Source organism: Lontra canadensis, unplaced genomic scaffold (assembly GCF_010015895.1).
Source record: "Lontra canadensis isolate GAN:19392208 unplaced genomic scaffold, GSC_riverotter_1.0 scaffold8, whole genome shotgun sequence".
Lineage (NCBI taxonomy): Eukaryota > Metazoa > Chordata > Mammalia > Carnivora > Mustelidae > Lontra > Lontra canadensis.
In genome coordinates this window covers 10,722,948-10,750,540 of record NW_022631002.1, presented here as the reverse complement: position 1 = coordinate 10,750,540, position 27,593 = coordinate 10,722,948, and the positions used below count along the sequence as shown (strand labels likewise).

The 27,593-nt window shown below is 37.7% G+C and overlaps 1 protein-coding gene across 3 annotated transcripts in view; it reads left to right on the top strand.

Moving 5' to 3' along the window:
* Window positions 1–27,593, top strand: part of CNTNAP4 (contactin associated protein family member 4) — a 238,152-nt gene that overhangs the window by 136,785 nt on the left and 73,774 nt on the right. For all 3 annotated transcript variants that reach the window (XM_032853931.1, XM_032853930.1, XM_032853932.1), the window contains 6 exons: window positions 7,018–7,221; window positions 7,774–7,958; window positions 8,797–8,940; window positions 12,099–12,360; window positions 19,473–19,622; window positions 25,313–25,484. In XM_032853931.1, coding sequence (XP_032709822.1) covers window positions 7,018–7,221; window positions 7,774–7,958; window positions 8,797–8,940; window positions 12,099–12,360; window positions 19,473–19,622; window positions 25,313–25,484 — 1,117 coding nt within the window. The remainder of the gene's footprint in view (window positions 1–7,017; window positions 7,222–7,773; window positions 7,959–8,796; window positions 8,941–12,098; window positions 12,361–19,472; window positions 19,623–25,312; window positions 25,485–27,593) is intronic.

The window sequence follows — 27,593 nt, the reverse complement described above, 5'->3', positions numbered from 1 at the left end:
TTCCTATAACCTCCTAGAGTGTTATCACTGATCTTAATTCAGTCTATTTAAAACTGTGATAGTAAAGTCACCTTTTCTCTGTGGTTAGGTGCTGCCCTTGATCCCGTATCTTCTTCCTTTTTATTGTATTAATTTTGGTTGGTTTAAACTTAAGAGTCCCTTAAATCATTCTGTGCTCCTTGATGCTACTATGCAAAAAATAGTACAACCCATTTCCTGTTGATTTCACAAGTGCTTGGTCTCTCCTCACCGTCTCTTCAAAACCCAGTTCAGTAATTTGCAGATCTCAGGTACCAATACATCCTGCTCTTGCTTTCATATTTCACCATGTAATAGTTTAACGGCGACTCAGTCTGATTTATGTTTCTTAGAAGTCAAAATTGGACATCTGTTTGTTTAGAAATTCACAGGTAGTAATTTTCAGATAAAGAAGCGATGTGCTCAGTACTGGAGACCAACTTCTTGTTTAGCACAGAAGAGTTTTGGTCCATTGTTCTTTCTCCACTTAGAGCAGGTTTTCTGTCTTTTATATTTTTGGGGTGCTTTCCACAGAATTAATAGAAGACACTCGTGTCTTTTTCAGGAACTCTTTCATGACCTTTAATAAAGTCAGGTTTATGTTTTTCAAGGATTTGTTTTCCAGCTCATGCATTTTCTATTCCAATTTGTCTCTTCCATGTTTCTTAGCCAACTGACCTCATCAGTGATGTGATGATTCACAGTTGAATTCACAGAACCAATTTCTCCCCCAAAACACCTTGCAGGGGCAAGCCGCCACCGCCTCCACAATTTTCTGCTCATACCGTCTCCAGCGCAGATAAACATGCTCATTTTCCATGGTACAGTTCAGCCTGCAACGAGGTTACTCATTTCCAGGGGAGAGGTTTCTTTAACCTTCTTGTCCTTTTGGTCAGATAATCCTCATGCTGTCATCTGCTCATCTGCCATTACTGTTACTTAGTCATCCACTTAGGGAAGAGGGGGAGGGCATCAGTTTTTCAGATAGCAACCTCACATTTTGCAGTCTCAAACTTCTGGAGCAGGGGTAGGATGTAGGTGTGAGGGAGGGATACCAAGTCAAGTGGCAGATACCACAATGAGGACTGTGTTTATGAGAAATAAGCAGAGGTAGGGGAACTGTTTGCTGCTCACAGAGGCACATCTGCAATTTAGTTGACATCTTTCTCTGAGGCTGAGTGGATCGACTCCTGTACCTGCTAGAAATCATTTGGACCTGGCACGGAGGCAGCAAGCAAAGATCCAAGCACGGGCGTGAAAAATCCCATCTCGGGGATGTGCATCTTTCCCATTAGAATGGAAGCTCCTTGACAGAAAAAAAGGTGCTTTGGGTTTATGCATTCCTGTGCCTTCCATTGTTCACAGGGAGCTCGCCACAAATACATGCTTACAGAAAGGAGCAGAGAACACACATTTCAGCAATGCCACTTCGGACGCAACTCCGTGAAAGAAATTTAAATATTTTGTATGGGAAAACTCTTCATTCCACGGGAGATTGTATTTCTGAATCATGCAAATAAAGCAGTCTCTCCCTCTTTCCTGGGGTTGCTGATAGGAGAGTGGGGCCTGCAGTCTTTGTGAGTCTCTCCTTTCCCTGTTGCCTGCTGTAAAAGAGGAGATTTGAGACGGAGGTATTCACCAAAGAGGATTCAGGTCACTGACAATCGCCATGGTGAGTCAGCTCAGGCATTAGTTGAGAGACAGAGAAAAAGCCACAGAACCCACAGATGGCTCAGAATCATTCTTGCTGCATAGCCTGGCCCGTGACATTGATAATTGAGCTCTTCTCGTGCTCTTCAGAAATTCATTATTTTTTAAAGAGTTTACTCTTTAAAATAAATACACCAGATGTATTTATTAAACTCTTTTTCCTGTGCCTCTTTGCCTGCCCAGTGTTCTAACAGGAAATAATAGCGTTAGCATTAGTAGTAGTTAATGTTCCTTGAGTTGTAGTTATCTGCTGGCAAGTCTTCCAAAAATTATACAGATACACATTCCTACAATAATCCTGTGAAGAATATACTATTATTATTCCCATGTTGCAGAGAGGAAACAGGCAAAGGGGGTAAGTACCTTGTGTCTTAGAAGGAGTAATGCTCGGTTACCTTATATGACTCTTGTTACCTTATATGACAGAGATACTTCTAGGTTTGATTAAATTAAAGATCTTGAGATAGGGAAAGTAGCCTGGATTATGCAGATGGGCCCAGTGTAATCACAAGGGTCTTTATGAGAGGGGGGTGAGAGCATCAGTCAGGGAAGGAGAGCAGAAACAAGGTGGGGGAGTTGAAAATGCTATGATAGGAGTCTTGTACATGAGGAAAGGAGTCATGAGCCAAGGAGTGTGCATGGTTTTTAAAAGCTAGGAAATAGGAGGAAAGAGATTATCTTCCAGAGACTTCAGAAAGAAAGCAGCTCCTGCCAGCACCTTGATTTTAGGACTTTGGAATTCCCAAACTAGAAGATAATAAATTTGTGTTGTTTCATGGGACCAAGTTTCTGGTCATTTGTTACATCAATAACCGGAAACTCATATGCTTGCCCAAGGTAGAGGGAAGATGTGAACCCACACAGACTGGTTGTCTTAACCTCTAAGCTACACTGTAATAAAATACGATTAAAAATAGTTCAGAAGGGGCACTTGGGTGGCTCAGTCAGTTGAGTGTCTGTCTTTGGGTCAGGTCATAATCTCGGGGTCCTGGGATCAAGCCCCATGTCAGGCTCCTTGCTCGCCGGGAGTCGGCGTCTGCTTCTCCCTCTGCCCCACCCCTGCTCTTGCTGTCTCTCTCTCAAATAAATAAATAAAATCTTAAAAAAAAAATGGTTTAGATGGGGTGTAGCTGGAGGGGGATAAATGTGTCAGAACAATTTGCAACTAGTTACTAGAAAATTAGAGTTTATGTCCTCCCTGTGGTGAACAGGGCTTGACAGGGCCACATTATTAATATCTATAGTAATTCAATCATTAAAAATATAACCTCAGTTATAAGCCTACTAATGAACAGATTTACCATTAGAAACATAATTCTTTCAGTCAAGTAACATGTCTCCTCCTACATCTTTGGACTATAGGTCTTTTACTGTAACAAATTTTGTTAACTTCTGATTTCTAGCTTTTCTTAAAGTCAGTTTTCTAATATGTCTACTTTTCCTATCTATGCATTTCAATTGTGTACCAAAGATTCTTTTTTTGAAAGTGACAAAGAGGGGCATAAGTGTGATTCTGTTAATTAAAACATGAATATTTGGATGTTTACTTTAGTGTTTCTAAACAAATAAATATTGAGTTAAATTACTTTCCTTAATGGTCTACTCTCATCAAATCTTCATAAGTTAGTTTCAATGTAAAGAAATACTGATACGAATCATTTGAACTTTTCTTTTGTGAGAATGTATTTGCATTGATAGTGTTCTTTGTGGAATAGTGAAAATAAATTAGCCTTGAATGTTATTGGAGATGGCTGAAGTTGAAATTGAAATTGAAATGTTGTTTACCCAGGGGCACCTGAGTGGCTCAGTGGGTTAAGTGTCTGCTTTCGGCTCAGGTCATGATCTCGGGATCTGGGGACTGAACCCTGCTTTGGGCTCTCTGCTTAGCAGGGAGCTTGCTTCCCCCCTTCCTTGCCTGCTGCTCTGCCTACATGTGATCTCTCTTTCTTTCTGTCAAATAAATAAATAGAATTAAAAAAAAAAAAAGAAATGTTGCTTCCCCATTGATGTGAAGCTCAAGTTGTACTTTGTAGGTAGTAATGTTGAAAGTAGATTTTTCAGAAGCAAAAAACCATGACTTAAATTCAAATACAGAATAAACACATATGAAAGGTGTATTTAATTATTTAAAGAAGGAATCAGAAGAATGGTAAAGCTAGTTGAAAGAAGATTCAAGAGACTGAGTGTAGATAGGAATTCAAGAAAGAGTGTTGGATTATTATCACTATGTTGGGTACATAAATAGTTAATGTCCAACAAGGCAATAAAACCGTAACTGTAGAGCCATTTGTATTTCTGCTGAGCGGAAAAGATCTACAACTTAACATGTAACTTAACAAAGTCCAATCCTAATCTGTAATAAATAATAAAATCTGACATTTATTAGTTCATATAGAATTAAATACTCTTTAGGTGAGTCTGTGAGGAAATGGTCCAATATAACATTGAAAGGATGTAAAGTTATTCCTTTGTATTATATCTAGTATTTCCAATTTTTCTTAACAGTGGGTAAGACCATTTTCAAGAGAAGGTACAAACCTCTCTCTCTTTCTCAAGACTTTTTGTCATATAATTCCAGATTTTTATATCATTAACTGTATGTGCCACAACACAGTGTTTTGTGATTATTGTTTAAAATTATATGCTTTTTGTATATCAGAAATGTTGTGTAGATAGCTTTTTATAACAGTGACTTATATTAGACTCATTATAAGTGAGTTTTTTCTTATAAATGAGGTTTTTATCTGAAGTAATACTGTAGGAATCCTGAATTTTTTTCTTCTATGAAAATTCTTGTATTTATGTTACACATATATATGTTGACATTTTCCTGTGCTGACCTTGTACTCACATTCTGAATTATATTTAGCTTTTTTCCCTGAAGCTTTTGTTCACACACATGTGCAGTCTGTTTATTCTTCTCTTACTTAAACTACTTTCAGAACCATTTTCAAGGCAAGCCCTGATCACTCTTTTTCTTCTTCTGAGAGGTGAATTACTAACTGTTGCCGTATTTCTCAGCAACCCTCAGAGCTTCCATTCATGACAGTGGAGGAGAGAAAGTGTTGGGAGAATGCCTGGGTTTTGGGAACTAAATGTCCTAAGAGTAATTCTAAAAGTTTATGGGGGATATGAGTAGGACTTGAAGACCATGGGGAGTGGGAGGTTAGTGGTTGAGGTTTCTAGATCAGAGAGCTGAGTTTCCCCAGCTACCTTAAGTAAAGAGACCCAGTCTTCGGTTAGGCTCCATCAACCCATCATGGCTGCTCACTCACCAAGCCACATCCATCTTCATGGAATGTCAGCTCCATGAAGGCAGGAGCCATGCTGATATTGATTACTTTCTTCATCCCAGTATCTGTCCCAGAGCCTCGCAAACAATGCGCTAAATACATACTTGTTGAATGAATGTCTCACATTACTGAGGTATTATCTGTGGACCAAGAAGATAATAGGTAAGAGTGAAGGAAAAGGGCAAGTGGCTTCAGTTTAAGAGATGCTTCAAGCATCAATCGCCTGATATGTTGTCCACTATCCTGTTTTTGCTGATAGAAATATTGAAACCACGAAAGCTTTAGGTGTCGTGAAGGGTGAATATATATGACCATTGTAATATGATAATAATAGCGAAAAAGAGAAAAAAGAAATAGTATGCTGAAGTCACACAGGTTGAACCTTTACTGGAAAAAAAAATTCTCTTGGTAGCTAATTCCAAAAATAGACTTTATCTAAAATAAAATCATTATGATGATGGTTGCCTTTAAGCGATACATTAACTCAGAGATAACTGCATGGCTCTGAATGTGTCAACGTTTAAAGTCTGTCTTATTGGAATTTTTCTTAATTTATTGTAATCTAATAATCATAGAACACATTATTTGTATTTGACACAGAGTTATGTTTTTACCATGCACATTCATTCAGCTATATAACAAGGAATAACTGTTCAGTTAACATTATTCTTTCTACAGAATGCAATGTTTATTCATGTGCATTTGGTGAATGAATTCTTTATAAGCACATTAACAAGATGTGGAAAAATCAAACCTCTGAATTTTCAAAAGATAGCTGCATAAAATAGTTGAAAAAAATTTCCGGGGGTGGTGAGTATAAATGGTTCACATTAAATATGATGGATAATCTGAATGAAATGTATATTTGGGCATACAAGTAACTGTAATAATTTTGTCAAATGAAACAAGATGAGTAAACTTTACTGTCATTTCATTGACTGGGAAGAGTCAGCTAACCAGTTGAAAAACAGCTTCATCGGGTTTCCCTAACCTCTTCATTTATTACATAAATGTACTCTCAAGGGTAATTGTCTTAAAAAACAAAACAAAACAAAACAACTTCGACTTCCGAAATGTAGAAAACACTGCTAGGCTTTCTGAGTATTATCAGTTCTATTTTGTGTCTGTTGTTCAGGATGCAACTGATTTTGACAGATGTGCTGTTACGTTACTGGTTTAACATGACATCTTTTTTCGGATGAACTGAATAAAAGTGATCTTGACAATGAGTAGATAAGACACCATCAGAAAGCTGAAAAAACATGTCAATGTCACAGTTTTGACACAAATGCAGCAGAACAGCCCTTATAATATCATTAAGTGAATGTCTTTGCAACGATGTCCTCTAGAAGACAGAATATAGCATCGTTCTTAAGTACTATTACTTAGCCACAAAAATAATAAGATAAAACACAAAGGTCAGCTTAATATATACTTGAGGTAGCATTTGATGAGTCTGATGTATATGTGGGTATTTTATGCAGATCTCTTACCTACAGCATGTTTGGGAGAATTTTGAGATGTCAAAACCATTTTTTCAGGAGCTAAAAACCATTTAACGTCTATACTTTAGGAACATCATTAAAATACTGATTGTGAAATATGCAAAGTGGTTTTAGGGATATTGATCATAACCTTTTCCTGATTTTCTTTTTTTTATTGAATGAAAAAAAAAACTTTCAATAATAGAGAAAATTAAGAATACAGTTTAAGATGTATTTCTAGATCATGATTTTGTAAATAGGTTGGTAAAAGCTAGAATGGAATCAATCCCAGGCATCAAGAGGGAATTAGACATTGGAACTTTTATTTTCTCTTATGACTGGCTTGAACTGAACTATGCGTGTGTGTGTGTGTGCACAATGCACAATGCTTTATATCTATCTGTGTATATGTATATCATATGTATATGATATACATATACACACACATTTAAGATGCTTTAATAAAAAGCATATATGTCCTTTAGAATGACTATTAATGTCTTTGTCCCTAGGATCAGAGGTGGTTGATCTTGATGGAAAAAGTTCCCTTCTCTACAGATTTGACCAAAACTCCCTGAGCCCAGTAAAGGATATTATTTCTTTGAAATTTAAAACTATGCAGAGTGATGGAATTCTGCTCCACCGGGAAGGGCAAAACGGAGATCACATCACACTGGAATTAAGAAGAGGAAGGCTCTTTTTACTTATTAATTCAGGTAAAGTTATTTGGTGAAGTACTTGAAAAATCTGGCCATTTGGATATCACTTTAGTAACTTTATATTTTTATAGCTTCTCTTTTAACAGTTAAGGTGCCTTATTTCCATATTAGAGGGCTTATATGTACACCAATATTGTACTTTCATGTACAAATGGCTCCTATTTTGCAAATTGTACAAGACCCTCATTTGATATTTTTTACAAAGTACCAAGAGAACTACATAGCTCTTTTCAAACATCATGAAGAAAGGGATGGGTCATTGAAAAATACTGAGGTAGTAAAAATAATGAGGTTGTAGCAAAGATAAAATTTACATGGCCAATGAACATGTGATGGGAAATACTAATAAAAAGAATTAACAATGGAAGAAATTACAACAAGGTTGAGAGGATATTATATTCAAACTTCAGGTGGATCCATACTAGTGTCTTTGGTGGAATGCCAGGAAGGAGATGGCAATTGTAACGAGAGATGCTGGTCCACAAGGGGAAACTTATTATTTTTTTTTAGACGGAGAATCATGGTGCTGTTACTGTTTTCTCTTCTCAGGTGAAGCCAGACTGCCCTCGGCGCACACGCTCATCAATCTCACCCTGGGCAGCCTGATGGACGATCAGCACTGGCACTCCGTGCTCCTCCAGCGCGTGGGCAGACAAGTCAACTTTACAGTAGATGAGCACAGGCACCGTTTCCACGCCCAGGGAGAGTTCAGTTACCTGGACCTTGATTATGAGGTGTGATAGTTATGTTTCAATAAATACAGATTTTTACAACTTAGATGTTGGGGAGTCATGCAAGAGCAAATACACCATAGGGAGCACCCCTCCCCTCTTTCAGAGGAAATCCAAGTCCTGGAGAAGTGTTTCCCAAGGTGACCTGACTCACAAGAGCAGACTTGGGCAGATACTACTGACACTTCATCTTCCTGACGATATGTTAATCTACTCTCACAGAGAGAGATTTTCTTTTTTATCTGAAATGCGTAGTCACAGATTATCACATGTAGGAAATCTCCAGGAGATCGTATAAGTGAATATAGAATGTGTTGCATGTTTTTTTCTGTTTGTTTGTTTTTGTTTTGTGTGTGTGTGTGTGTGTGTGTGTGTGTGTGTCTGTGCTGTAGGGCATCCTTGAGCAGTGTAGATTTATGGAGACGTTGGAATAATGAATAGATTGTCAATTGATTAAAATGTGCAAATTACCAATATGTGCTGGAAATGTAGATAAAACAAAATGCCATTATAACCAGTTATGTTATTAAACAGAGCTTTACCATGGTTATAAAGCTGCCTTTTGATTCATCAACCAATAAACATCAAATCCAGATATGATTAGTAACTTGTAAGAATAATCAAGCTCTTGTGTAAATGAAAACTGAATGCATGCAAATTTGTTTTCAAATCTGCATTTTAATTAAAAAAAATGTCCATATGAAATTAGCAACATGGCAGTGTAGTGATGAAAAATTGATTAATCTGTGGTGATTAAAGCTATAGCTGCTAATCATAATTATTTAAGCAGATTATCAGAAAATCACTAAACAATATTATTGATGCCATTTTTCTTTCTAAGATCAGCTTTGGAGGGATTCCAGCACCTGGAAAATCAGTATCATTCCCCCATAAGAATTTTCATGGGTGTCTAGAAAACCTCTTTTATAATGGAGTAGATATCATTGATTTGGCCAAGCGACAAAAACCGGAGATCATCGCTAAGGTAAGAGAATCCTCATGTAAATGAATGAGTGAGACTATGTTACTTTTCCACACAATAAAACTGCTCCATTTTTGGATTCCCACTTGATACTATGTTTTAGAGATTACTCTTTTAAAAATTTTCTCTGCCTGGCAATATGCATAGAAAGGATTAATCCCATCTAAAGAAATTATAATGCACAGGCCAGGATTATTTTTATTTTTATATGAAGCAAAGCATTTTTTCTTTTTACAGTTGGTAATTTAATTATGTGATGTTATTACTCCAGGGGACTAATTTCTTTGCTGTGTAACTTCCTTAATAAGATATTCTCTGACAAACTCCCTAAATAAGCATACCAAGTTCCTGGAATTAGTTAACATCCATGTATATTAGAGAGGCATTTGAAAACCTGTATTCTGCCATGGTCATTCATAACAAATAAAAGAAACTAATAGGCTGTTACAACACTGCATCTGCCAGTCTGTCCCAATAGCAGTGTTGGTCAGGGTGCATTGTATTCTAGTTCCGTGGAAATGCAGCAGATTTTAAATATGACTGTCCTGGTCGGGGTTCAGTCAGGGAAGCAGCACCGGTATGAGTTTTATGAACCAGGGATCTATTTTAGGACTTGGATCTTAACAATTGTCAGAGGAACTGGAATGTGGAGGGCTGCTGTCAGGAAGAAGAGACAGAGCAGAGTGAAGGAGAGCCAGGACAAACTGGAACAGACTAGCTTCTCTGTGATCCTCTTTCACTGTGTTTTGTCCTTTGGAAGGAAATGGCTGGCATCTCACTTTTGACTCAAATACCACAGACGCTTCATTTTGGGCTAGCTCTTCACCAGAACCAGGCATGGAAGGGGACTCTGGGAAACATGGTTTCCAGTTTAACCATGATAGAAAAGCCGACACACAGATCCATTTAAATACATTTCTTTAATTGTTCAAAATTGAGGATGTATCCATTTAAGCTCGTGCTGTGTCAGCCAATACCAGAGCATATCGTGGGAATATTTACTGTTTACCAAAGATTTTATTCCTGATTCTCTGTGTGTGAATTGGTAGTATTTATGGGAGCATACCATCCAGAAAGATTTTTAGTTATTTTTTTATAAAAGGGAAGATGATTTAAAAGGAAAATAAAAGTACTGTAGATAGATGTGTATGTTTCATTGGCAAAGGAGTTTCCAGAAACTGCTCGTGCAGCTAACACCCAGTTTTCACAGGCAAGAGGATTTGCTGTTTGCAGGGTAGAGGGTAGCTGTCCAAATGCAGCATCAGACCAAACTGCAGCTGGTAAAATGTTTCCAGTTTTACGAGGTTTGTTAGTTTCTAATTGCCTTTACATTATGGGTCAGTGTAGTTTACTCTCCCGCTTTTGTTATTTAATTCACCGGGACAATATATTTGTCCACAAGGAAAGCTAATTCACTTTTAACAGAATCACAGTATAGCCAAATATTTTTGTTTATCCAAGACCAATGGTTTAATTCCAATGTGTATCCTTCTAGGTAAAGTCGATTTCACTGACTTTTCAAATCTGTATTTGGAAAACATGTTAAAGATTACTTTTAGGAAAAATAAATACATTTATTGTCATTTCTGTAGTCTGTTAAGGAACGTGCTTAATTATTTCTAAATAATTCAGACCTTAAAGTTTTTTAAATCCTTAAATATCTATTTTACTGTACGAGCAGAATAATTTATATATATATGTAGTATTTTAATGAAAACTTATGCAATTCTAAGGTATCTTGAAGATCTATTATAAAACCATTAGATGAGAAATAATATATGTTAATCTGATGATACAGGCATAATGATAAGAAAAGGCCAAAAATGTTTTAAAAATAAAGAAATGTTGGGATGTCTTGCTGGCTCATCTTGATCTTAGGGTTTTGAGTTCAAGCCCCATGTTAAGTGTAGAGATTACTTAAAAATAAAATCTTTTAAAAAATAAAGGAATGTAAGGAATGCATTACACATTGAGTGTCCAGTGTAAAACATAAAAGGAAAAATGTGCTAAGGATATAAACAGACCATTCTGAGGAAAGCTGGTCCAAAAGAGCCACAAACTTGTGAAAAATGCTCAGATTCACTGTTGGTCAGGTAAATGCAAGATAAATAAAAATGATCTATCATGTTTCCATTTTGTCATTGAACTTGTGCAGATTTAAAAGATCTATACCTATTCCTGCCAAAGATGTGAGGACAAGGATATTCTTGTATATTGCCAGTGGAAATGTGGAGTACTTTAACTTCTTTTTGGAAAAGAAGCTGGAAATATTTATTAAAACATATAGGTATATATAGTTCTGTATTTAGAACCCTCTTCTGTAGAACTGAAAATACACATAGGAGCATGGGGAGTTATTTATTATAGCATTATGGGAGAGGCAAAACCTGGAAACAAAGGATAAGCATATTAACAGGAAAACGACTGAGTAAAAGTTGGAATATTCACATAATAGAATATTATGCAGTCAACAAAAAGAAGGAATTAGATGTATGCCAGATAGCTCAAAAGGATTTCCATAAGGTATTTTTTAAGTTCTAAACATTTAGCTCCTATTTTTGTAAAATAAATAATACTTACTGTGCGGGTATATTGTCAACATATATCTTAAGTGCGTGCTTATGTACATATAACTGAACATAAAACAAACTATATATACATATATTACATATAAATAAGAGATCCAATGGGAAAAGAGAAAAATATGAAAAAATACAGAAGGAAAAACAGTAGCTCATTAATATTGGGTACATTATGGGGTGGATTAGAACCAAAGGCATCAAAGGATGAAGGAGAAAAGGATTTCACCCAGAGCCCAGGGAATGGAAAGCCAAGGAAAGATAAAAAACAAAAATTGGCTTAAATAAATTTTATTGACTTCAGTGGCATTGAGTTAGATGCCTTTATAGAAGCTGAGAGCTGGGGGAAAACAGATTTCACCAAGAACCCAGGGAAAGATTTGCCTGACCATCCTATCACAGGAGATGAAGAATCTTTCAGCTATACGGCAAGGATTTGAATCATCATGTTGTTAGCAATTTGTTGTTGTTTTAAACCAAGGATAATTTGAGATCGATAAACAGCCTTTGTGAATACTCCCATTTCTATTACTAAAATGATGTGAGCCATTCTTAAAGCTTTTTCTTTTGCTTTCTTCCCAGGGCAATGTGTCGTTTTCCTGTTCACAGTCACAGTCTGTGCCTGTGACTTTTCTCAGCCCCAAGAGTTACTTAGCCCTGCCAGGCTTTTCCAGGGAGGACGAGCTTTCAGCCATGTTTCAAATTCGAACCTGGAATAAGGCAGGACTTCTGCTATTCAGCGAACTTCACCTGGTTTCAGGGGGTCTCCTCCTCTTTCTTAATGATGGAAAACTTAGGCTGAATCTCTATCAGCCAGGAAAATTACCCAGTGACATCACAGCAGGTAATAAGTGTGTTCCTGCAGGCAAAGCATATGGGTTTGAAAGATTTCATTATCTCTCGGTCCCTTTTCCATAAGATTTTATGCATAACCAAAAATCAGTATTTGTTTAATAAATGAATACTTGAGTTAATAAGATTATCAGTGCTCTGCCTTACAGGACCTTGATTCCAATTTCCTTTTAAATATGGCTTCGACACTAGCAGTTTTTATTAACCAAACGATAGTTACGGGGGAATAGAAGTGTCCTTTCATGACCCTCTTCTCTTGCCCACTCCAGATAAGTGACTATATTCTGAGGAAAAGTGTTTTGAGAAAAAATGTGAAGGACTTTGAAATGGACCCAAAAGTTTACTGGGCATCTTCAATGGAAGAGTAGGCTCTGTCTAACACAGCTATTAGCCTTATCTGCTCTGTGAGTGAAAGCGAGAGGTCTTTCTTGGATATGGATCTCTATTTCTAGATTTGTGTGTGATGTGACTTCATTTGCTGATGTATCCTGTACAGAGTTGGATATATTTGGGGAGGATGGAAAGATTCATGTGAAGTTCTCCATTTGGGCACCAAATAGGATTCTCTCCACTTCTAGGCAATAAGGTATCATAATGATTTGAAGTAATATAATTAAGGAGACTGTATGAGTATCTGGAAAATTAATGTCTAATTTAGGTCAGTGCTTTGGGTGAGGGATATTTTTGTCTCTTCATTAAAATTATATAGTTCTTGACAAGGGATCGACATCACATTTTCATATATGTGGAATAACACCCAAGCCAAGCAACTAGAGGTCACATTGGGGTAAATTGCTATATCAGTTCAATAAATGATCTTTAAAAAAAAATTAAAGATGCCATTGTAGTACTCCTTTATATTAACTATGACCAAATTCATAGAATATGACTGAGAGAGGAAAAACCAGGTAGATTACAGTCAGAAACTAAATATAGGAAGAACAAGTATACAAATGGATGCATAAATGCATAGTCTTTATGTATCTTTTTGTTGTTCAGCATATCACTGCAGTTTAAATGTGGGAGCTGAAAGTTCAATATTAATTATACTTTTTAACAGCCACTATGTTGTGACTTTTTAATGTAATGCTCAAAATGTGGTAGATTTGCACGCTTGACAAAAGGAAATAAATTAATCAGTGCCATATGAATAATTAATAGGCTCCCTAAAATGAGGGCCTAAAACTGTAAGCTTGTCATTAATGTGTAGTTTATTGTGATTTATTTGACATCCTAAGAAGTGGTTATATTCATAGCCTTCTTTCAAAATCTTAAAGAAACTGCTTCAGTACAGTGTTACTATAGTGCGCCCCATGAAGTCAGTCCGTTTCTAAACACATTACAGGCAGGAATATTTATTAAATTACTAGGCATAGGTCTGTATAGAATACTCTGAATGATTTAAAAATCTCTAAATTAATGTTTAAATTCATATATAATATAACCCATTATGGCATCAGAGGACTCAGTGTGACTGTTTCCATAGCTTAATAACAAGGAGTCTTGACTATGGATGAATGCCAAGTTAGGAAAAATCGTTATACTTCAGATTATACAAGTAGGCCTTGACTTACCAACTCCCCCACTCCCATTCTTCCAGTTTCTTGAAAAATATTAATTTTGGCCGATTTCAGTGAGGCAAGCACCTTTTGCACTTGAAAATATAGTGTGTAAATGGTACTGGGTGGGTGGGTCATTGGTTTTCTTCTGGGGGAAGGCTTTCACATGTACAGTGTTCAAGAATTAAGTCCTTTGTCAGAATGTATTATAATGACTCCTTAAAGGGAATCAAATACTTATTGACGGATTTGTATATTATGTCAAAGCTTTGCATTCTGTAAGGGTGGCTCAATTTTTCTTAGCTCCTGAAGATACAAATCACTAATCTTACCTGTTTTAAAAGATCATAATTTTTCTATCTTTTGCAGTGGAATAAAAATGAAATTGTGTTGAGAAAGAACAGAATTGTCCAATCTTTGAATTAGCAGGATAAATTTTTAATGTGATATACAGTTTGGCAAATTGTCACTTGGAATTCTTTGAAAATACTGTGTCAGCCTGTATAATTTTTGAAATATTAAAGATACTAGTCTGAATAATGAAAGATATTAGCAGTATTACAAAATTCTTCATGACACAAAATATTTCCAGTATTTGTCGCTTTTATAGATGTCAAAACAAAAATCGTTCAGACGGCATCAAGGACCCAACAAACAGCGTGCTTATATTTTCCTATTTAAAGCAAACTCATTATTGTAGGATTTGAGATTTCTGCTATGGTTTAGCATTTCTGCCTCTGCTTTTGCCTATGAAAATCAGGCCTATAAACCGGCTTCTTGCTCTTATGCACAAGGCCTGGCGATGTGGGGTTGCAGAATAAGAGATATTTCTGGCACTTTTCATTTATTAGACCTTCAATTCTTGTGGCCCTTGGCAGAAGAGCAACCCTCTTGATTTGCCTAACCCAGGAGAAGCCTTGTTTTATCCCACCTTCTTCCCTTTCATTGTTAGCATATCCCTACCTTTCAGATTGTAAACCTGTCACTCCCAGAAACTCCCTCTTTCTTCTGAAGTGATTGGCACCAGTGATCTCCATATTTCCATCTTGACAAGAGCCATCTGGTTGTCTGGAACTTTAGTTCTGGTTAGTGACTATAGTTAATGAATATAGGAATTTCTGACACTGTTTCAGAGCACTTAAAGATATTTAAGAACAAGAAAAACCTTTAAGTTGCTCCTTGAGCAAGAGCCTACGTATTACTACCTTTGCACCTTTGCAAAGAACCTACCTTGTACAGTGGGCTTTTTTTCTTTATAAAATCTTATTTCATGGATGCCCATCGCAGTCTTGTGAGACAGTAATGGTGGCTAAGCTGTCACAGTTTCTTTGTAGCAATTTAGGGTCGGTACCAGAAGATTGTGTACAAGGAACAGTTGTAAGTCATTTTCCTCCTTCTGTATTTTGTGTGTTTATGTGGTTGGACCTAATTAGGGGAGAAAAAGAGAGGGAGGAAGAGAGAGAGAGAAAGGAGGAGGATGGGGAGAGGAAGGGAAAAGGAAAGAGAGGAAGAGAGTTCTGGTAAACAGTCGTGTTCTCCCCTACTACATATAATTGCCAACACTTCTATTTATTTTTCTATTCTTTCATTATTCCATTTAGAGCTGTCAATGCTTTCCACCAAAAGTCCAAAGTGAATGTACCTGTAATTGAATGAGTTGGGTTTATTGATTATCGCGGGAAGGAGAACACACACCCTGGGGAACCATGGGCGTGTCTTAATATAGGGTGTTAAGAATGATTTATTGGAAGATTTTGGGTTGTTAGCTTATTTGTGGGGAGATTTCGAGGAAATGGAAAATTCCTCTGGATTAAATGCTGCTAGGAAGTGAGGCTTAGCAACTGTGTGATGAGGTGTCTTTATAAATCTTCTCTAGGATGGAGGAATGAAATAAGGCCAAAGCTGTAATTGGTAATTGGTATAAAAATAAATAAATAAAATTGGTTGTCATTCATATTATCCAGAAGATGAAGTTTGATATTTTTGTGGTTTTCTCAGTAGCCTGTTATTATCTGGGCTTACACAAGATTATAAAGTCATCTTGACTTTCTTTCTTTTCTTTTTTTTTTTTTTTTTTTTGGTCCAATTGCATTGTCATCACAGAGTTGCCTTGATTAATGTTGGTTTCTATGAGATTGTGCTCAGTGGAAGAACACCAAGGCCTAGCCCAGTGTGCCTACCAAAGTCCCATACCACCAAGGCTTTGTTCAGAATGCCAGGCTACTTCCTCACTATTTGGGGGCTGCTTTTCACTTTCTCAAATTTAATTATTTATAAGAGCAAAAAAATAAAGGGACTGCTTGTCTTACAGGCAGAGAAGAGTATGGGTTTTGGAATCAGCTTACCAGCTGGACAGTACCATGGATAATTTGTTCTTACTTGAGCCTCATTTTCCCCATATTTAAAATGAGCATAATACTAGCAGTGTTGAAGATTAAATGTACAATGCATGTAAAGCACACAGTACTTTTTATGAAATCCATAAAAACTGTTATTTTTTTAATTATACGCACAACAGGCCCCTCCCCCAGATTCAAAACTTAGGAGGGGTGGGAGCAGTCCTCGAATTAGCATTTACTTACCTAACATCACGAACAAGAAAAAGTACAAATTCTGTGATTCTTCTCCTTCCCTTCTTTCACAGCGATGTGGTCTTTTAAGGGGCTCCCTCTCATCATACCTAAAAGCGGGAAGGAGTTGTACACTTAAAAAAAAAAATAGAACCTAATTTTAAAATGACCCTTTTATTATGTCATGTTAAGAGAAAGAAACTCGAGGGACTCTTCATGGTTTCATTTACATAATAAATCCCACTGATGGGTAACAAGCCTCCCTCTCAGAAGTCAGTGGTGTCTGTTGTAAACGAGGCTTGGGAAGAGCTTTCCAGGGGCTCCCCTACAGACAGTGCACAACTTCACTACATGCTAGCTGGTGAGGTGGGTGACTTCACTGGGTCAGATGACAGAGCCAGAGCCGCTGTCCTAGCAGTCTTTTGTTCTTAATCTAAACTGCCTTCTGTATTGACAGAAGAAATTCCCAAGCTTTGACTTTAACCCCACAGTCTGCATCACCCAGCAGATACCCGGAGCACAGCTACTCAAAGTCTGGTCCCTGCACTAACACCCATTCAGTGAAATATTTGTTTCCAAGAGGAGCATAAAACTCGGCGTTAAGTTCTAAGAACCTGTCAGAGCAATAAGATCTTGCCGTGCCATCCAAACACATGGACGCTGAGCTTGTATTTTTGGTCTTCTTTATTTAATTTTTACTAACTAACTTGCTCTCAATTTTATGAAATTATCAGTCTGCTCTAGGCGAGGAAAGAAAGTTTGTCAACACACACAGTTTGAGAAGCATGGTCCTGGACTGGTAAAAAGCCTAAGATAAGATAACAGAAGCAAAGTGATGTTTACAGGCGTGTCCAGTCTTCAAGAGAGCCAATAGGAGGCCGTGGCCGTGCATGGTGGCGGAGGGAAGGTGGGAGGTGTCTTTGCCTGTGACGCAAAGCTCAGTACAAGGACTTTCACTCTAAATGTATCCTCTTAAAGGAAGCTCTAGATGACAAATTTGGGGCATTTGTTCTATTTTAGTTCGATCTCATACCGTCAGGGATTACGTAACTCTTCAGTCGTCTATTTCCAGAGCGCACTCTTAGAAAATGTGTCTAAAAGTATCTAACCTACATTTTTCAGTTTTCAGTTTTCAGGTCTTTCTCATTATCTTTCACAAACCGAGCCAGTTGGATCTTTGCAAATCTTTTTTGCTTCCTGGATGTAGTATAAAAATGAGCTTCAGTGCCCAGGATGGAATTTGCGTTATACTAAATAAATCCAGAGCAAAGAGCTTCTACGCATTTTCTGTCTAAAAGCCTGTGGTCAAAAATGGCTGGGGAAGTAAAGAAATTGTGCATTGTACATAATATCAGAAAAGAGGCCATGACCTTTGGGTTTAATATTTATTAAATATTTAATATTTATTTTAGTTTACTAATTTGATACACAAAATCATAGAGCATTGGGTATTCAATGGATATAAACCTTACTGGTAAATCCACAATAGAGATGCTTAGCTTCCACCTGTCTGCTGATACTCAAACACAGAGCCTTTGTAGACTTAATTCCCTTTAAGAAGGAAAGGGCTAAATCATCTCATGGGTTCATCGAACTAGAACTGCCATGGGAGGGATGGAAGATTGTTTTTTAGAGGTGAAGAGAATACTTTGATTTTTGACTTATGCAATTTTTGGTTATAGAATCTTGAAAAATCCAGGGAAAATATAAAAGTGAATAAAAACCACAATTTTCCATTATGCAAAAATTACTGTTTCTGTACAGGGATATTTCCTTTCAGCTCTTCCCCATATTTATACAAAAATGTAGGACTATCATTAGATTTGTATATATATAGTTGATTCTCACTATTTGCATTAGTTATGTTGTGTAAAGTCATCGTGAACATTGAATTAGCAAATATTGAATGGTATTGAATGGTTACCACTCCTAGGGGAGTTATAGGGTTAGTGTTGTGACCTTCTGATCACATTTTTGTTAACCAGTCAATATATAACCTTGCTCTCTATGTGATTGTGTCAAGATACCTTATTTGATATGTATTGTTGATCCATTAACATTGAACTCGTGACCAGCTGCACTATAACTAATGCCCGAATGAAGTTATATAACGTGTGTATTTTCTCTGCGAGGCACCATTACAGCCTTCTTGCATTTAGAAACACCAGACGGTACTTCATCACTACGCCTGGGGTCTTTTAAATGGCAAAAATCACTAACCAAAAGCCCAAAAATGTGGGAAATGTGTTTACCTATGAGAGCCGTAACAAGCGTTTGCTTGTTTAACCTCCGCTGGAAACACATGTGTCGGTCAACTCAATTTATTCACTGCTCTGTGCATTTCAGTGAATGATTCCAAAGATGCCCTGAGTATTGATTTTGGGGTTAAAAATAAATTATGGTGAGTATGTGAATTTGCAAATATGGAATCTATACACCATGAGGATCGACTATGTAAATGTGGTTTCACACACTGCTTTAATTTTTAAGTTCATATTATATGGGAAATTCTTCAATATTCATTACAGTAATTTTTTGTAATGATTGACTTGATATATGTTGCTAAATATATAATATTATAAAAGATGACTACACAAAATGTAAAAAAGCAGATACATCATTTTATTGGGTCTAACCTAGAATTCTGGAAAATATGCTTTTCCTAAAGCCCTCCCTGTAAAAGATAAATTACATGATGGAAGCTAAAAACTGTCCATGCCAAATAATTGAAAGATTTTTAACCACTTAGGACTTTGCCCAAAGTTGGGGATTCTGTGCTTTTTATTGAGGCCCTAAGAAAGGAATAACGCACCATTTTCCACAAGAGGGTACCCACTTGCCTCCTTTTCCTGTCTTTCTGTATCCTTTTATTAATATACTGAGTGCTACGGGTGAGGTGTACTTTGTTTCTGACTAACTGCTTATACTGTTCACTGTTGAGAGAGATCTCTTTTAACTGGTTTTGTCTCCCCCAGGTGTTGGATTAAATGACGGGCAGTGGCATTCCATCTCCTTATCTGCCAAACGGAATCACTTGAGTGTGGCCGTAGATGGCCAAGTGGCCTCTGCCACTTCTTCCCTGGGGCCGGAGCAGATTTATTCAGGTGGTACCTATTATTTCGGAGGTAAGAGAAGCAGTCAGACCATACGGGCAATTGACCCATATTTGCAATTACTCCTCCCTTTGTCTTGGAGATGTCATCATGTTTTAACCAATTCAATAGTATGGAATAATTTCTCACTTTCTTTGAATGTGGAAATGTTAGTGAATCAAGATGACCAACTATGACTTAAGATGCATTTCTTAGAGGCGGATCTACTTATGTTTACAATTTTGACAATGAGAATGATTGCAAATAGACAACCCTCTTCCATTCTTACTTTCCAACTTTGTTATATTTTCCTAGTGTTAAATGGTTCTTATATGGTTTTTTCAGATTTTATGGGCTGATTTTATTGCAGTATTTTCCTGCTCATGGCTCTTAGCTTCTCTGGAGCATCCTTATTGCTTTCCTACTGCCCAATGCAGAAAGGCAATATTATGCCAATGGCAAATAATCTAACCTAATTAGCCATAGAAACCTCTGTTCATTGCTCAGTAATAATGCACTGGTACATTTGATGAAATTAGGGCATCAACCTTCAACACCAGGCCATCTCTCCAACAGAACAAAAACAAATGAAGCATTTACCTGCCCTGGATGTTTGATTGAACTAAAAGCGTGGAAAAGAAAACCTTGGAAATGGAAATAAATCTTTACCACTGGAAAATTAAAATAAAATGTGATTTGCCATTAGAAAGGCAAAGTTTTAAAACTGGTAGTAGCAAGACTTATTTCTAATTATGATTTGGTGGGCTTCGTATTGCTGTTATTTTGAATTTTAATAGTCACCTCTGTGTAGAATCACTTTTGAATTTGGTGGCAGTAGCCCAATCTTTATTATTCATCAGTACAATACAGATTTCTTCTAAGAAATGAGAGTAAGCACACAGACCGTGCATTAGTCATCCAATACTAAGAACAAACAAACACTTTCTGGGCTACCCAGGGAGGGGTCCATGTCGTAACTGATGTCTGGAGCCCTCGATGTCCTGCAAATGAGGGAGGAGGATGTCCTCAAAGTCCTCGCAGCAGGAACCCACTTGGGTGGCACCAACCCTGACTTCCAAATGGAACAACAGTGCACCTGCAGAAGGAGGGGTGATGAAGGCCACCTCATGACTCTGAGGAGGAACTGGGAGAAGCTTCTGCGGGCAGCTCCTGCCACTCCTGCCGTTGGACACGTGGCTGATGTCAGTGTCCTCTCATCCAGGAATCGTGGCCAGCGCGCGGGGCTGAAGTCTGCTGCTGCCACTGGGGCAACTCCTACTCCCGGCCCCTTCACTCCTCGAACGTCCACTAACCAAAGGGAGGCAGCCTTCTGGGAGCTAGACTGCTAGTGGTGACCTATCCCCGGGCTGACCACCAGCCTCTCACAGAGGCGTTCACCTGCCCGCCACCGTTCTGCGGAGCACAGGGCTCTCCTCCGTGCTCTGTGGACAGCTCTATCCCGTGCAAGAACACGGGAGCTCTCTCCGTGGGTCCGAGGTGATGGATGCTGGCCGGGGGTGTTGTGCGCATGCGTGGCCCCATTTCCCGTGACCACCCGGGCGAGGCGTGAGTGGTTCCTTCTCCTCCAGAGTTGCCGCGGGGTTGACTAGCCAGCGCACACGGCGCCTGAAAAGGCGGTGACCAAGGAGGGGTGGGTGGACTGCTCCAGCTCCTGAGCCCGCCGCCCCTCAGCCTCGGCCTGACGTCGCAGTCTGACCGCGGGCAGGCGCCCTCCGTGCCTGTTTCCCGCTGAAGGCGGGAGCGCCCAGCCGGCCCTGAGCACTGGGCTGCGGCCCCGCGGCTCCGGCCACAGAACGCGTGGGAACGACACCTGAGGGGTCTCGAGCCGCTCTTCCACACAGGCAAGCAAAATGGAAATGAGGTCAAGGGAAAATAAACAGTTTCTTTAAAAAAAAAAAAAAAAAAAAAAAAAAAGGAACAAAGGAAACCCCTGCCAAATCCGTTGCTGTGAATGGCAGCACAGCGGCAAGACGTTCAAAGATGTAGTCGCCTCCTTTCCTGAGGTTTCTTTCCGATCCGAGTTGTTATTAAACCTCATGGAATAGATGGTTGATTTTATGGCAATGCATAGGAACGCATTCCTTTAATAAATGGTAAGATATGGGGAGCAAATTAAGAGCTTTCACTTCAAAGGAAAAGATTTAGAAGCACTAAAAGGTTTTAAAAACAGGCATATTGTTAAATGTGAAGAAAAAAGACTAGATAAAATGAATAGACTGGATAAAAGTATAAATCAAGGAAATAGAATCCTCGTTCTTAAAGTATTTCGCATCCCTCGTGTTCATATTTAACGATGCCTACCCATTTTTTGCAGAAAATGTTTATTGCTGTTATTCATTCTGTTATAATTTATGGTGAAATGTATCATATGTGCACGCTGTAGTTTTGCTTGTTTTTATTATGGTACAAATGATATACACTATTTTATCTAAATGAACTTTTAATCTTTGAATAGTTTTACACTTATGAAAAAGTTGCAAAGATCGAGAGTTCCCATATTCCCTCTACCCAGTGTCTTTGGTAGTTCACCTCTTCCATTATGTGCCTTTTAAAGGGTACTAATTAGAATACTATGCAAATCTACATGTGCATTTCCCAGCCTAGAAATATAGTATTATCAACATTCATTTGCCCCTCCAGGGTCCTATCTCTTCATCTCCCCAAGTAAACACTGTCTTGAATTTGGGGTTTATTCTCCTTCTCCTGTTCTTTATAATTTGGCATCTATTAAGGTGTCTCTGAGTTCCTAACCAATATACTGTGGAAGCTTCCATAAGGACTTAAAAAAAAAGAAATCGCCATCCCAGGTTTACTTAGGTATCTCTGTTTAATCAGTCATCTCAATTGGTGTTGTTCAGTTGAACATTTTGGACATGAGATTCTACTGATCAAAGAGCACACGCCCTGCACATTCTAGGGCAACCTAACATTTCCAGGGTGGGAACAAGAGGCAAAAGAAAGCAGGAGGCCTTCTCCTGCCCTACTCCTTTCTTCTCTTCCTGGACTTGTGGTCCAGAGACTGGTAGAAGAGGTCCATCCTTCTGGAAGCCCACTTAGGGGTTTGGGCTGGCAGTTCTGGATTCGGGGAGTAGACCGGAGGAGAGTGGGATGACCAACTCTTTCCAGTTTTATCGCTGGATGCTGTGAGTCCCAAGGAAAACTGTCACAGTTGTTGGCCCTAGAAGACCTTCTGCTCTGTGTGCATGAGAGCTTCCTCTAGTACTAGGATCCATATTATCTAGGTGGAAGGTTCTTCTTAAATTTTTAGTTCTTCAGCTGGTTTATCTTCAAGGAAATAAATATGCAACATTCTGAGATACTTCCCTTCTTTTCCCCAACTCTCTCAATTCAGCTGCTGCTTTCCAGTGATCTTATCAGCCTATAGTTGGCGTAACCTGGCTTCAGTCTCTTCCACCAACCTGCATTGTCCCTGTGTTCTAGGCTGGTTTTTATAGTGATAGTCATGTTGGCAGAGGGGGCTGTTCAGAAATCACAGCAGTCCACGTACGCCATGTCATCCTCCATTATCCGTCCATCGTTTTCCAAAAGCTTCTTCTCCCTCCAGCTGAGGGCTTTTCAAAACCTCGGACTGCATTGTGGTGCATGGTGCTCAGCTTGTGTCATTTATAAATTCTAAATTTTAAGAATGTGTTCTCCAGATTGTGGGCAGGTAAACGCCTAATTCCGGCAGTATTCCCCCATGTGATCTTTGTGCTCTTGATAACACCCTGGGCAGCGCAGACCGGAGGCACTAGACCTTGTGCAGAATTCTCACACCTCCACTTGGGCAAAGCAAACATTCTCCATCCATGAAGTCAAGCCGACATCTTACTTCTGGTGCGGTGACACCGAGTGATAATTTATCTGTCATCCTTAGAGGTGCTTCACATGCTGACTGCCTCCAGTAATGGATCCATCCATTAACTCAGCATTAAGTATTCCCCAGAAATCTTCATGTTTTAGAACTTCATCTCGAACAGCTTCAGTGCTGAACTTCTCTCTGCCATTGCAATCTATTAACTTGTGGTTGCCTGTTATCGTAGACTAATGAGACGAACCTGGCTTGAACCCTTTATTCCTAAAATCTCTTGCTTATTAAACATTGTAGGTGGGAATATGAAGTGTCTAATGGTATGACGATGTGCTTTCTGTAAAGTTCCGTAATCTTTCTTTGTCACTGCGTTTGCTTAGTTTTATTCCCTACAGGCATATTGCACAGTTTATTTTATTCTGAAATGGTTTGAAATGTGTCAGGAAACACTACCTGGAGGAAAGGAGATTAGCAGAGCTGTTTATATTCCTGGCATATTGTAGTCGCCCCCAAATGTTACTGAACTATTATCCTCTCAGTTTTTACTTTAACATTCTTAATTGGTTAATAAGTCATCTAGAAAACATATCGAGGTTATGATAACCATATCCTACACCACAGAAGAATTTTAAGCACTGAAAATGTGTGTCATACCATGTACAGTAGATTGATACTCCAAGAGCTCTCATCACCTTTTCTTGTTATATCAAATTTGAAACTTCGAAGTCTCTCTTGGTTAAAATATGATATTCCAATGTACCTGATAACCATTTTAAGTATGAATCCTGGCCTTTACTTACCATGTTAATGAGTTTTTTTAGGAAAGCAAGCATTAAGGAGAAGTATTGTCAGTCACAATAGTTATAATTAGGAAAGAGTGTGGATTGTATAGGTGGAAGAAAAAGAATGTGGATTGCGTAGGAATTAGGAAGTTGCTGATTCATTTCTTATTCTTCAAACTGTAATAGTGCTTGACAACCATAACAGCAGAGAAAGATGAATGAAAAATACATAAGTATAATATATGTGTTCATACTCCATAAAATTATTTATTTCACTTGGCTAGAGAAACACTTAGAACGTCATTAAACCCCAGAGAATAATGGTTAATAATATAGTTCTTTATTACTGAAATAATTAGAAACAGGTCTTAGATAAGTGTTAGGAAAAAATCAATATAAATGGAACATTCTTTTATGAGGCAAAGAATAAATAAAACCACAGTGAAATGTTTTTGACATTAAGTCATTATGATTTATTAAAATGCATGTGTGTATGGCTCTTATATGCATATGAAAATAAAGTATTTAATTAAATCGTTGGTAATTTTATTCCAAGTCAACACAGCTCCTTTCCCAAATAGTTAGCTTTAAATAACAAGGTATTTCTCTGTTACTGATTTATCTTTTCTTATCTGAAGTGCACGTTTTCAATCTTTATTCCTTTTTTTGCATCCCAAAAGACTTCCTGTGTTTAAGTTTAATATGTCATTTATATAATGATAATATAGTATATAGGATATATAATTATAACATAATTATTATATATATATTATTAATACAAAGTATTTCTCTTTATTACCATAGGGTTCACATGAAATAATATTATAATAATTGTCATATTTATAATTATTTATAAATATAATGAGATATAATTATATATCTCATGCAAACCTTATGGTAATAAAGAGAAATACTTCGTATGAACTGCAGTATGTCATTTGGATCACACTAATGTTGACTGCGAGGTGCTCTTCTTCCCACTTTTAATTTTGAGAAATTAACCAAGTACCTCTTTCTTTTCTTTTTTCATAATGAAGTCATCTGTGATACTGAATCCTGATTCATTATGATATATCCTGACTTACTTTGTCTTGTTTTGTTTTGGTCAGGTTGCCCTGACAACAGCTTTGGATCCAAATGTAAAAATCCAGTGGGTGGATTTCAGGGGTGTATGAGACTCATTTCTATCGGTAACAAGGTGGTAGATCTGATTTCAGTTCAGCAGGGGTCCGTTGGAAACTTCAGTGACCTTCAGATAGACTCATGTGGAATCACAGACAGGTAAGGGCAATCTCATTTCTTTACCTTGACCTGTCCATTTTCAGACTTTTGACAGCATATTAAAATTTATATTTAAAATGAATATGTTCTTAAACTTCTCTTTTCTGCCATCATCTGTTCCACGGGAAATGGATGACATTCACATTAGAAATAAGATGCTTTAAGAAAAGAAAAGAAGGGGCGCCTGGGTGGCTCAGTGGGTTAAAGCCTCTGCCTTGGGCTCAGGTCATGATCCCAGGGTCCTGGGATCGAGCCCCGCATCGGGCTCTCTGCTCTGCAGGGAGCCTGCTTCCTCCTCCCCGTCTGCCTGCCTCTCTGCCTACTTGTGATTTGTCTCTCTCTGTGTCAGATAAATAATAAATAAAATCTTTAAAAAAGAAAAAAATACACATTTAGTTTTATGCTTCATATTTCCAGGGATAAAATTTAGGTGGAAGACGTGACCATGCTATTGATACGTACATATGCTATCAACTTACAAAAGGCAATGTTGATGCTGTTATAATTTTAGATGGGTGTAAATGTATCAAAAATATATCATTAAACACAGTAAATTAGTACAGTCTAACCGTAGTATTGGTCACCATGTACCAATAAGTCAGAGATGGATAGAGCCAGTTATCAGAGTGTCTTTTGCTTCTCTGACAGCTGAGTAATATTTTCAGAAGCGTAGCAATTTAACGGGTTGCTGTGCTCCTAATGTGTACCTTTAACAACCCATTACTATCTTCTCTGCAGGGAAAATAAAAAGAGCCTCTCCTCTGGAAAAGTTTGGAGCTGTAGTATTGATCAAGGTGTAAGGATGACCCAGTAGTTTCTATCAGAAGTCCAGTACAGCATGATAATGCAAGATTTGGAAGTTAGTTGTAGAGGACAAGTGACATTTAAAATAATAATTGATAGTTAATAATTAGAAAAGTATTTTTAGGCATGGGCATATTAGCCAAGTAATCTTGCCAGTCATGCTTTAATATCAAGTGTGTTAATTTTAATTCTTGAGTTCAATGGAGTGTCATAGCCATTACAGTTAAAAAATTTAAGCAATGTTGTGACAGACTTAACCCCTACTCTGTAGTAGTGCTCAGTATATATTTTGAATGAATATAAATTCTGAGCTTTAAAAATAACTTTTTATTTGTATGAGACATTTTACCAATATAAACACACATCTATTATATGTAATATTATATATTATATATATTATATCTGATAGACCATTAGTCTGTCAGTGTCTGGGGATCCTATTTTGAGCACTAATAGATACTGTGTTGTGTGTAGGAAAAAGTAATTTTAATCTCATTTAGCAAAGGATTAGAAGGCCTTACTTTCCTTTTTATGAATATGCATTTGTTTATTTAACCCGATTTGTAGATAAAAATAATCTTTCTACAATGAAAGATGATATGTAAAGGAAGGATTTAGACTGTAAACCTCAATTGGCTCGATTTGGGGACTAAAGGACAGTGACCTTCTTCAAAGTTACATCCACACCAGCTCTAGAACCTTAATCCCAGTTTGGGAAAGAGCATGTGGCAAGACTCCCTGAGCTGGCTCTCTCAAGGCAGGGCTCTCTCCTCAGTGGCCAGCAATCATTAGGTCCCCAGGGGCAAGTTCAGTCATCCACAATATTAGTGATAGTCACGTTGACCATCTCAGACTGCCGACAGTTCTCTCGGTACAGGTTGATCCACACTTCTCCAATGGGGATTTCTCTGAAGCTGCCCCCTTACACAAGTAATCTAGGGGAGATACACACTTATAAAATAGAGGATTGTGATACAGCACAGTTGGAGAATGTATAGTTTTAGTTCCACATCTGAAAAACAGAAATAGTAAGCAAATTACAGATAGATCCTGGCTATACATGATTTATTTATTTAAGAGAAACTTATGACTAATGGTCACCCTAGTAACCCTAAAAACAATAGCAAAAATCAAAGTAATTTTGGCATTTGTTTACCTTTTAAATTTCCAAAAGTATCTCTAAATGCGTCCTCTTATATTCAGAAGAAAATATATATTCTTTACTTTGGTCTTATGTGCTATACCTATTGACGTAGCTTCCAAGCATTATTAAATAATGTCTTTTTAAAAATCTGTTTACCCGGG